The following is a 12,854-nucleotide window of genomic DNA, read 5'->3' on the forward strand; positions in this document are numbered from 1 at the left end:
ACGGTACCCATGCTCCTACACCCTATATATCCTACTTAGTGTAGCATCAAATGAACTCAGTAGCTTAAACAAAGCAGCACATGAAACTGGGAGGGAAAACTGGTGGTGGAGAGACAGAGGGATTGGGAGTCAGCCACAGACTCACTTCATGTACAACATCGACTTGGTTTGATCCTGTTGTTTTTGTGAAACAAGGGCAAAACCAAATAAAACTCTGAGAATAACATTTTTTTTCTCTCTAACCTAGGGACTCTTTGCTCTTTTGCTGTCATCCATGAAGCTGTAACAGGTTAGTATTTTAGCTTGACAGAAAGGTACAATCTTTGACCATTTATTATCTTTGGCAATGAATTAATATGGATTACAAATATTAAAATCGTGTTCTATCTCTAGAAAAAACCACACTTGGCCATACTCTAATATGTTGCTGGATTTATCTAAGCTAACATTTGATGAACTACATTCATCAAAGAAATATTGATGTGGGACTTTCTGAGGAATATTTTTGTCAGACTTATTATTAGTGTTCCTATTGGTATCATAAACCAAAGTATTCTTTCCTCTTCCCCAAGAAAGAATGTGTGATTGATAGCATTTTTTCCCTCTGAAATGTTCCACAGAATTTACAAATAAAGTCACCTATAGTGGAAAATTTTTTTGTAGAGGTATTTTTTGGATAGATTTCTGTTTATGCATAAAAACATCAATTGATATAGATTCAAGGAGTCCAACTAACTGTGGGCAGGACAAACACACAGGATCTACATTTAAACAAACTGCCAACTGTAGAAAGTAAAAGACAAAATCTGGAGAGCAGTGACAAAAAAGGGCACGCTATTTACAGGAGAAAATGACTCAAGAAGCTGATTTCTTATAGGAAACGAAGGAGTCAGAAGACAATAGAGCAGCATCTTTACTATGTTTCAAGAAAAAACACCTCTTAACTCCGGAACAAAACAGACTCTTCCAACAGTAAATGTAAGAAACTGTCTATGGCACACTAATATTAAAGTAGAACTCTAAAACAATGAGTATTTAACACAAAGTAAGAAAAGAGCCATTGTATCTGAAAGCCGTACCAGTCCTAGAGCACACAGATTTCCCCAAGTCATGAAATAAGGCTTGCCTAGGTAAATGGAAGTAAATGCACACAGCTGGAGATGCTGTTCTTTTCCTCTGAGATAATGTTGGTAGGATAGCCTAAGCTGACCCTCAACTCACCACTGCCTCTGGAGAGCCTGGATTACAGGTCTCTGTGGTACTGAGCTCCAGCACAGTTGGAGGGCAGTGGGAGAAAGAATGAGTGAGTAGCTTTGCCTAGCTCTGTCTCCTATCAATCAGGCCTGGCATCCTAAACAATGGCTTCACATTGGTTAAAAGTTGCTCCCCACAACTCCTTTTAACTAATTGTTAGAACTAAGGACAATTAGGAATATAGACTTGTGCACTCTCCAGTACATTATCGGTAGATAAATGTGATTTACATTCAGTCTCTAGCAGATAACCCATTTGATAAGTGTAATTTAAACTCTTACAGTTCCCCATCTATTTTTAAGACAGGGTCTCTCACTGACCCTGAAGCATACTGCTGATCAGTGAGCACCCAGGATCCACTTGTCTTTGTCCCCTAATGCTGGGGTCACAAGCATGTAACAGGTATCATACAGGTGGCTGGGCATTTGAACTTGTTTTCACTGCCAGCCCTCTTACTCACTGAATGATCTCCTCAGTCCCTTGCTCTAGCACAATTCTTAATTTTTAAAGAGCTAGTAATCCTTGATATCTACAGATATCATAGCTTTATAGTTTCACATTATTGTTTTGGGATTTCCTGAAGAGTAAACATAGATAATCTTGTAGGCACCTAATTTTCTACATTAAATCCTTTCAGTTTAAATTTGTGAAGCAATTTCTGTTTTCTACAACCAAATTCTGACTGATGTAAATAAGGATGATGAACAATGTTCTATTTCACTAATAAAAAGTACAATGCAAATGAAGACAATAGCCATTTACCATTTTATGCCTAAGAGAATTATAAAGGCAAGGATATAGAAAATGGGAACTTTAATTTTTTGATGACAGAATAGAAAAAATACATAATTACTAGGGAGAAGAGTGTGGTATTAGCTGATAAATATGAACATTCATTTATTTTATCATTCAGAATTCCTTCTGTAAGTATAAGACCTTGAAAATGATACAAACACAGAATATGTTTATGAAGGTTTTGGCTCAATTTTTTAGTGAATAGTGAAATGGAGGAATCAGTAGAAGATGTAAATAAATCTTATTTATAGAGCAGAATTGTAGAACAGCTAAAATTAACATTAAAACATGTTGAATTTAATTGTATCAACTAGTAATTGGTAAATACTATCAGAATATTTATATAACTGTTAAGAAGTCATACAAATTTAAAATATAATAAATTGTTCATGGATATTCACACATGCTCACACAGACACACAGAACAGGCATGAGATGATGTCTGTCCACTCTAAGTTAAAGATGTAGGTCTTACCAGAGAGAGAAAGATGAGGAGGTAATTCTCCCTGTGTCATTGGTTTTGTTTACAATAAAAAAATCCAAAATCGAAGATTAAAAGAGAAAAACACCAATTGTTGGAGCATAGTAGCTACAATATTGTTTTTGTATATTTTGATGTATTTAAAAATGAATAATTAAACATGGAAAAAGATATATTCATGCCTGTTCTGTGCTAGGTAAGAAAAAAGAGACCAATGTCGGGGTTTGCTCTGGCTCTGGGACAAGTCAGACAACAACTCCAGAGACTGCAGTGACACCTTTCCACTTAGCTTTACAATTGACAGCACTGCGCATGATGCAGTACAGATAAAGCATGGTCTCCTGTCAGTTAAGAGTTGGGAAAGTTAAAAAAACAGATATGAAAATTAATACTCATGCTCTGTGAGGCATCCTCAAGGGCAAAGTGAACGTGTTCCATAAAATCATCCCTGAGATGATTCAAAACCTCCAGGCTCAGCAAATCAATATTATAACACATATCTTTAAGAAAATAATATTCCAAAGGGTTTGTTCTCAAGTACTGTGCTTGTTAATCATCTTTTCAAAGTTACACCCATTATCTGTCTTGACAGAAGAGTACTGTTATTTTAGACACCCCCCCCCCCCCCCCCAATGCAATAATCTCTTCCTTTAAGGATTTGGCAGGAGGCTGGAGAGATGGCTCAGGGGTTAAGAGCACTGATTGACTGCTCTTCCAGAGGTCCTGCATTCAATCCCCAGCAACCACATGGTGGCTCACAACCATCTGTAATGGGATCCGATGCCCTCTTCTGGTATGTCTGAAGAGAGTGACAGTGGTAAAAATAAAAAATAAAAGTTAAAAAAGAAAAGATTTGGCAACTTAGCAATGCATGTGAAAATACTTGCTTCTTCTCCTAGAAGGTGGACTGGAATTGCACTAAAGCACTAGGCTGGACCTTCTGCCTCACCACAGCCAAAGGAGGGGCTCACAACAACCCCCTAAGGAGAACACTGAGACACAATGACATTCATCAGCAGGGGTGGCTAAGTTCTACAATGACCAAAAGGACATGAGGAAATTGAATGGGATCAAGCAACTGAGAGAAAGGGCAGGGAGGGTAAAAGTCAAGTGCTCTAAGATAAATGGTTGTGGACCCAAAGGGCCTGGTGCTCTCCAGCAATAAATATGCTTGCAAAAGAGAGCAGGGAGACGAAAGGGGAGTGCAGGAAAGATACTGAATGAAACAACTCTTCCCAAGGAAGCAGCACAAGAAGTCAGAGGGAATTTATGAGCTGTGAAAGAAACAAATGCAGAGGAGGGCATTTTCTTTCTCTATTAACCTACCATAAGTTTCATAGAGCAACAAATTGCATGGATTTGGAATCCAAAGATCAGTGCAGACCACAGAGGCTTGCTGAGTGGTGGAACAGTAACTGATTAACACCAGATGGAACCCTGCTGGGAAATTAAACATTCTACCTGATTCAAGATTCACAAGGGGAAAAAGTTCAGATGCTAAAGTAGGAGTAAATTTCCCTGGAGCAAAGGAGACCTTTGAAGGAAGCAAGGCAGGTCTGAGCAGGTGACAGAAACTGCCACATTTGTGGGGAGGAAAGTGTACAGATGTTGAGAATCTAAGTAGATGTGAGCTCCAGTCTCAGCTTTCCACTCTACTTTTTAACTCATTACATAACCTTGGCCAAAACACTTAACCTCCCCAAACAATTTCCTCATCTAGTCTAAATTAGAAGCTGTACACTTACAGGGCTGCAAAGACTCCAAAGTCTTACCTGTATGTAATGAGTGCTCCATAAACGGTGACTCTTGTTATATTAGGTCTGAACTAAAACTGTGACTAAGACGGGTGCTCAGACACTCTGAGGAGCAAAGTGCTGCTTTTGAGAAGTGGTAGGACTCTGGCAGCACATCTGAGAGTGTCAGTTGAGCTTTACGTTGCTTTTCCTTCTTTCTACAAATGATAGAAGAGATTCTACCAAAAGTTTACAGACAATGCTGCAAAAACAACAGCTATCTGGAGCGTCTTAGGTTCTAATTATTTTAATACCTTAAAAAATCATTTTAGGAAGTGTAGTGATTTTACCTGATAAGGTCTTGCACTCGACTGTTAAAAGCATCACCTTGTGAGGGTTTGTTTTTCATTTCCTGTGTTGATATTTTTGGTGTAGCTGGCCGGCTGTTTCCATCTGGTCGGTTGGCAATCAGACAGCTAAAAACCACAGCACCGGCTCTGAGAAGTCCAGTTGTCAAGCCTTCAAAAACTTGTTTATTTGTATTTCTTCCCAAAACAGCATTATTTTCATCTGGAATATAAACCTAGAAATAAGAAACAGTGAGAATGCTTCAGTGAAACCATGGAAATTGGACAGAGATGACTTGTGAAAGTTCTAGAGTCATAAATAATTTCTGAAATGCTACCTGAGGCCATGCGACATTTTCATGTGTGTTGGCTCTGAGGTTAGGTGGCTAGTCAAATCCCACCTTTGTCTTTATTAGTCATATGATACTGGGAATATTATTTTTTGCTAAATTCTAACTTTTTATCTCTAAAACAGGGATAATAACATTCATTATAGGTTCCTGAACGTGCTAACTGAGGTAATGCACACAAAATGCTATCACAGGAATTGGCACAAAACTATATTAAAATTTTGAATGAACTAAGTTTATAGACTCATATGAGAGAATGGATTTCATGTGAGAATGGATTCTTAAGGATACTGAATTTAAATATCTCTAGTAGGACAACATTTGCATTTCTTACTACAAAATGGCAAAAGGTTCTTTTTCTAAAACAGAGTCACATTATGTTGCTCCTTAGGCACCTTCTGTCTTCTGTTTGAGCCAGGGTCTCTCACTGGAGGAGTCTGCCTTCCCATCTTGCCAATGGTGGGACTGCAGGTATACGTCACTGTACCTGGCTTTTTATGTGGGTTTTGGCAATGCATGTTTTGATATTTTTGGTCTTCATGCTTGCGGGGGCAAATGCTTTACTGATTTGGCATCTTCTCAGCTCTTCCATGATGATTTTCAATTATAATTTCAATTTTAATTATATCTTTTGCAAGGATTTAGAGAACTTGCAGATTTTAAAGAAAAATTGATTTTAAAGGAGATTTTCTTTTATATCTTGCATGACCTCTGCTTGGTCTGACTTCTCTGTATTTTATATTGGAGACTTTTTTTCAACATAGTAATCTTGGACATGACCCTTAGCCAGGTACAGCATGGCCTCAACTGGCAGAGCGAGTCTGAGAAGTGACCCCCAGTCTGGAGCCACAGGGTTCCGGTGAGGAGCAAGTCCATAATGACCCCTGCCCAGTACCAGATACCTGGGGCCACTAAGATGAGCAAGAAGTAGTGGACAGAGGGGAGACAAGCAGACCAGTGCAAGCACAATGAAGAGAGGCCAAAGTGGAGATTCAAGGTAGTGAAGAGCCTGATGTGAGTAGCTAATGGTGTACCTAAGGCCATGGTGAGGTCCTGGCCCAGTGCTTCCACTGAGGGCCTTGTCTGGGTCTCTGCTCTGCAGCAGCAGGCAATGTTACCACCAAAGGCCAGGCAGAAGTCTCTGGTCTGAGCTGCTGCCACCTGGGGCCATGTTGATGTCTGAAGGCTGTTTGGGGCCAGCCCTACCCATCTCCTGGGAATCCTGGGAGAGCTGGCCCTGCCCCTTGACAGCTGACTCCGGAGATAGGCCTGCAACATTGTGCAGGAAGCATAGTAGAGCTGGTCCTGGTTCCATAGGTGGATGAGGTAGTGGGGGAACTGCTGATGAGCCAGTCCTGAGGATGTGAGCCTGGGAGAGCTGGCCCTGTCACTCATCTGCTGTGAAGTGTTGTGGGTGAGGGAGAGATGCCCACCCCTCACTATCCTGGGGTCATGAGAGTGGAGAGCTGATCCTACACCTCACCAGCTGCATTTGCAAGGAAAGAAGTGTGGACAAAAGGGTGTACCTTCCAATATACTGTGATATACTACAGCTTCCACAAGGAGTTATTTTTTTTCTTTTGTGGAGGGGGATAGAATTTTTTTATATACTAAAGATTCATGCCCAGGTATGCCAATCAGTATATTATAACCTGGATCCAGTAAAAAAAATCTGTTTTGACAAGATCTGTGTGAAAGGCTTTGATATGCTTGATTAGAAAGAGACCCAGTTTTCCCCTACTGATAAATTCTAACTGTCTTAGGGTTTCTACTCCTACACAAACATCATGACCAAGAAGCAATTTGGGGAGGAAAGGGTTTGTTTATTCAGCTTACACTTCCACATTGCTGTTCATCACCAAAGGAAGACAGGCCTGGAACTCAAGCAGGCCAGGAAGCAGGAGCTGATGCAGAGGCCACCGAGGGATGTTACTTACTGGCTTGCTTCCCCTGGCTTGTTCAGCTTGCTCTGTTATAGAACCCAGGACTACCAGCCCAGGGATGGCACCACCTACAATGGACTGGGTCCTCCCCCTTGATCACTAGTTGAGAAAATGCCTTACAGCTGGATCTCATGAAGGCATTTCCTCAAGGAGGGCTCCTTTCTCTGATAACTCCAGCTTGTGTCAAGTTGACACACAAAACCAGCCAGTACACTATTAATATTTTTAACTCTCTTCTCTTGAGACAGTCAGTGTTAGCAATCAGGTGTCTTTGCATCCTGCTTTCAAGGGATCCAGCAACAAGACACATCATCTCCAGCTGTCCGAGGGACACTGCTGCATGTGCACCATAGCCCCAAAAGAAGTCAGTCTCCCTGAAGTTCCTCTTTTCCCTTCTTTCCTTTCTTTCCCAGAGGTTGCCTCTTTAGTAACCCTCCTACGAAAGACCTGTCACATGGTGTGTTTTTGTCAGTCCTGTCAGTCAATTCCACTGTTCGGAACTCTGTATTCCTCAAACCTGAAGTAGATAGCATGGTGCCCAGGAGGCACAGGTTCCTAGAAGTTCAAGTATCACTGATTCGGCAAAAGATTTTTTTTAACTCTTTATTGATTCTTTGTTAATTTCACATTATGTGTCCCAATCATATTCATCTCTCTGTTCCTTTGTATCCTTTTTTCATCCTTGCAACCTCCCCGCTTGAACATAAAAAGGAAAATAAATGAAATAAATAAACAAAACAAAATCTCATTGTGGATGCTGCAGTATGTCACACAGTATACCCTTTTGTTTAAACTTGCAAATGTCTATTGCAATGAGTCCATTGGTTTGGTTCAAGGTCTCTGGCTTCTGCTATATTATCAAGACTGGATCCTCACCAGGATTCCTCTTGCATATCCTGTTGTTGCCCTGTGTCATGGAGATCCTGCAGCTTTGGATCTGCAGGACTGGCACCTTTGTGTGCTCCAGCAGATGGGGTAGTAGTCCAACTCAAAGCCTTAGATCTGGGCCTTGGTGCTACCTGAGCTGGTCAGCCAGGGCAGTACTCTGGAGCCAGCACTACTAGGGCCAGGTCTCCTGCTTTGCTTAGAAGAGGGGTGGGGCCAGCTTCCCCATATTCAAGCCATAACCATTGGGTCATCTCTTTCCACACTCATACAACCAATGCCAGCTCTCCAGCACTGCCCTGGTTATCTCACCCAAGTGCTGTAGTCGGCTCAGCTCTCCTACCTGGGAAAAAAGTTTTAATTCATCATATTTCTGTATGGCTGGCTGGTGTCCCCAGGTCCTGAATAATTGGTTTAAAAATCTCTGTGAGGTAATAAGTGGATATTAGCCAAAAAAAGTGCATATACAATCCACAGAACTCAAGAAGGTTAACAAGCAGATGGGGCCAAGTGAGTATGCTTCAATCCCACTTGGAAGGGAGAAGAAAACAATCACAGGAGGCAGAGGAAAGGAGGGACCTGGGTGGGAAAGGAAAGGCAGAGGGGTAAAGAGGTACATGGTCAGGTATGGGGAGGGGAAGAAGAAGAGAAGATGAGAAGCCCTGGGGGCTAGCAGAATAAATGGGGAGGGAAGTAGGGGGACTCTCTAGAAAGTACCAGAAACCAGGGAAGTGAGAGATGCTCAGGACTCAGAAGGAGGTACTTTGAATGAAATGCCCTACAGTGGAGTGGGAATTTTTAGAGCCCATCTCCAGTAGAGAGACAGCATCAAGTGGAGGGATGGTGTTGCCATCCCACAGTTAAAAATTCTGACCCAGTCCTGCCAAGACTGAACCCCCAGTGAACGTGATTGTTGGGGGGAGGGCGGTAATGGGGGGAGGATAGGGAGAGGAACACCCATAGAGAAGGGGAGGAGGAGGGGTTAGGGGGATGTTGGCCCAGAAACCGGGAGGGGAATAACAATTGAAATATAAATAAGAAATACTCAAGTTAATAAAGATGAAAAAAAATTCTGGCCCAGAATTGTTTCTGTCTAAAAGAATTGCAGGGACAAATATGGAGAAGAGACTGAGAGAAAGGGGATCCAGTGACTGACCCAACATGGGATTCTTCTCAAGGTGAGGCTCCAAGGCCTGACACCATTACTGATGTTATGATGTGCTTACAGACAGGAACCTAGCATGACTGTCCTCTGAAAGGCTCAACAAGCAAGACCAAGGCAGACACAGATATTTACACCCAACCACTGGATTGAAGTTGGGGACCCCTGTGGTTGAATCAGAGGAAGGATGGAAGAAACTGAGGAGGGCAACTGAACCCCAGCCACCAACCAGGCAGCATACATGAGCTGGTTTGAGGCCCCCGACATATATACAGCAGAGGACTGCCTGGTCTGGCCTCAGTGGGAGAAGACAGGCCTAACTCTAGAGAGATTTGAGGCCCCAGCAAATGTGGTGGCCTGGTGGAGGCCTAGGAAGGACATCCTCTTAGAGGGGTCCCGGAGGGGAGGAATAGAGTGAGGAACTGTGGGAGTGTGATTGAAGAAGGGGGCAATGGCTGGAATGTAAAAAAGTAAATGTAATAATAAAAAGTGAAAACTAAAAAGAAATTTTTTTCTGTGAGGGCTGGGGAAGGACACATACTTGGATGCTCTTATAGTAGTAAGAGCTCAGGCATATAGGGCATCTAAAACTACCTCTTTAAAACACTATAAATACATATATGTACATATATATACATACATGTATGTATATATATGTATGTATGTACGTATGTACATACGCATGTATGTATATAGGTGACCTAGGTCCAGGCCCTGCATGCTCTTTGGTTGGTGGTTCAGTCTCTGTGAGCCCTCATGGGCCAAGGTTACTTGACTCTGTAGGTCTTCTGTGCTGTCCTTCACCCCTATGGCTTGCTCCATTCAATCTCTCACTCTTCCACAAGCTCTACCTGATGTTTGGCTGTTGGTCTCTACATCTGTTTCCATCTGCAGCTGAATGAAGTCTCATAGGAGATAGATGCCTGCCACTGGACCCCATTCCCCTAACAGGACTGCCTACTTGAGTCTCAGTGGAAGAGGATATGCTTAGTAGGTGTCTCAGGGTTAGGTGGTACTTAAGGGAGGCTTCCCCTGAGAAGGGGAGGGGACAATGGGGGAGAGGGATTTGTAAGGATGAGACTGGGAGGAAAGAAGGAAGGGGAGGCTGCAAACAGGATATAAAGTGAATAAATTAATGAAGTTAAAAAAAGAAAAAAATAATAGGTCCCCTATTGAAGGAATCAGAGAAAGAACTGGAAGAGCTTGAAGGGGCTCGAGACCCCAAAAGTACAACAATGCCAAGCAACCAGAGCTTCCAGGGACTAAGCCACTACCTAAAGACTATACATGGACTGACCCTGGACTCTGACCTCATAGGTAGCAATGAATATCCTAGTAAGAGCACCAGTGGAAGGGGAAGCCCTGGGTCCTGCTAAGACTGAACCCCCAGTGAACTAGTCTATGGGGGGAGGGCGGCAATGGGGGGAGGGTTGGGAGGGGAACACCCATAAGGAAGGGGAAGGGGGGAGGGGGATGTTTGCCCGGAAACCGGGAAAGGGAATAACACTCGAAATGTATATAAGAAATACTCAAGTTAATAAAAAAAAAATGTTGGGCTTGTAGACTGAATGTAGTTAATATGTTTGATCAGCTACACTTTAAAGTTAACTCACTAGAGACAAAACTTTATGGTTCTTTCATATACTACGGAAGAATTTGGTTGACCCATTTTATGGGTAATGTTGAAAGTCTTCAGTCTATTAATTTTTGTATTACAAGATTATATTGCCTTTTATCATGAAATGTTTAAAATAAAGCACTATTCATGAATAAAGGTGTTTTTAAGAAACCCTTTGACTACCTAGAAGTATTTTACCTAGCAAGTCTATCATTTAAGAATATGGTTAATTTTAGAGATGTTATAGACTATAATATATGCTCTACTGGGTAAAAAGGGTGGTATTGCCTTTGGTATTACTTTTCCAGAGCACATGGGCTGTTTTTAAACCTGTCACTGATAATAGTGTTTTGTTGCTGTTGTTTGCTTGTTTTCTTTTGTTCCCAGTATATTTTCAAATAAAACAACACATTATCTTTAAAAAGAAAAAAAGAATATAGTTAATAATCGAGAGGAAAAAAGAATTCTGAGATATAAAATTAATGGCCCTTACTTAATGAGTTGCTCATCTCACCTTTAAAAACCTACTAAACACATGGCAGAAGGGGACAAAGGAGTACTCTATTTTCTTGTGTTGGTTGCTTTCCTTGAGGGTTGTGTTTGCATGGGCGTTTGGTGACAATAACAAGAGAATAAATAACTAGCACACGGGATGGTAAAAAGTAATGCTTACTGGAGTTTCAATCTAAGCACTGTTCTTGTACCATCCGTTTCATGTAAGTTTTACAGATTAAAGAATCAAAGTTCAGAGATTTCAAGTAATGCATGCAAATTTCAGCTATTTAACAGAACACTGGGGCCTTGAACCTGGCCTGCTCTATTCTAAAGCCCAAGATATGCTTTCATTCCTCCTCTGTATCACACATTTCTTTTTTTTTTTTTTTTGGTTCTATTTTTCGGAGCTGGGGACCGAACCCAGGGCCTTGCGCTTCCTAGGCAAACGCTCTACCACTGAGCTAAATCCCCAACCCCATTTTTTTTTCTTTCTTTTTTTTTTCCGGAGCTGGGGACCGAACCCAGGGCCTTGCGCTTCTACCACTGAGCTAAATCCCCAACCCCACACATTTCTTTATTGAAGATTTTGGAGAAACTCTGTCTCCAGAGGACAGAAGTCAAAATTAGTCATGAGCCAAACATTGCTTCATTGATGTATCTTAAAACACAAGATTCCACAAGAGCTTTATTGTGGCTAAAGAAAAAACCAATATTAAATGGTTGTTGTGGTAAAACTGGCTGAAATATAGTAACCAAGAAAGAAAGAAAGGAGGGAAGGAAGGAAGAAAGGAAGAAAGAAAGAAAGAAAGAAAGAAAGAAAGGAAGGAAGGAAGAAAGGAAGAGCTAAGCATTATGCAAACTAGGCCTATTTTTGTGCCCATCCTATTTTTCCCTATAGCTGCCAGCTTTTGAAATTTAAAAATATAATTTTTGCCTGTTGCATAATATAAACACAAAGAAGGTAGCCTCCCTTTTGAGGGTTGCTGGGACAAACTCTGGAACCTCAGGGCAGGCTCTAGAAGAAGAACTTCAGTATATGACCTTTAAAAAAATCAAAACAAATCAAAAGCAAGCAAGCAAACAAAAACATGACTGCTTATTTTCCAAGGGTCAACATGCTTTAAATTCAGTTCAACCAACCTTGCATTTTTGCATATATCCCCCTCACCCCCTCGCATCTCTATTTTTGTCCTTTGGGTCAGCCCCTTTACTGATGAAAATTATGTTGGCTACTTTTTTTTTTTAATTTTTTTATTTTTTATTAACTTGAGTATTTCTTATATACATTTCGAGTGTTATTCCCTTTCCCGGTTTCCGGGCAAACATCCCCCTCCCCCCTCCCCTTCTTTATGGGTGTTCCCCTCCCAACCCTCCCCCCATTGCCGCCCTCCCCCCATAGACTAGTTCACTGGGGGTTCAGTCTTAGCAGGACCCAGGGCTTCCCCTTCCACTGGTGCTCTTACTAGGATATTCATTGCTACCTATGAGGTCAGAGTCCAGGGTCAGTCCATGTATAGTCTTTAGGTAGTGGCTTAGTCCCTGGAAGCTCTGGTTGCTTGGCATTGTTGTACTTTTGGGGTCTCGAGCCCCTTCAAGCTCTTCCAGTTCTTTCTCTGATTCCTTCAATAGGGGACCTATTCTCAGTTCAGTGGTTTGCTGCTGGCATTCGCCTCTGTATTTGCTGTATTCTGGCTGTGTCTCTCAGGTTACGTAAACTCGACACAACTTGAAGTCACTTTGGAAGAAGGAGCCTCAGTAGAGAATGGGTCTCTACCAGATCGGCCTGTGGGA

The 12,854-nt window shown here is 41.7% G+C and overlaps 1 protein-coding gene across 9 annotated transcripts in view; it reads right to left on the reverse strand.

Annotated features, from left to right (window-relative positions):
• The window catches only part of Scaper (S-phase cyclin A-associated protein in the ER), a 387,677-nt gene that overhangs the window by 46,854 nt on the left and 327,969 nt on the right, over positions 1-12,854 (reverse strand). For all 9 annotated transcript variants that reach the window (XR_015626332.1, NM_001427719.1, XM_087560185.1 and 6 more), the window contains 1 exon segment: positions 4,614-4,846. Coding sequence is in view for 8 of the 9 variants with exons in the window: in NM_001427719.1 (NP_001414648.1) it covers positions 4,614-4,846 (233 nt within the window). In the remaining variant the exon portion in view is untranslated.

This window comes from Rattus norvegicus, chromosome 8 (genome assembly GCF_021556685.1).
Source record: "Rattus norvegicus strain SHRSP/BbbUtx chromosome 8, alternate assembly SHRSP_T2T, whole genome shotgun sequence".
Lineage (NCBI taxonomy): Eukaryota > Metazoa > Chordata > Mammalia > Rodentia > Muridae > Rattus > Rattus norvegicus.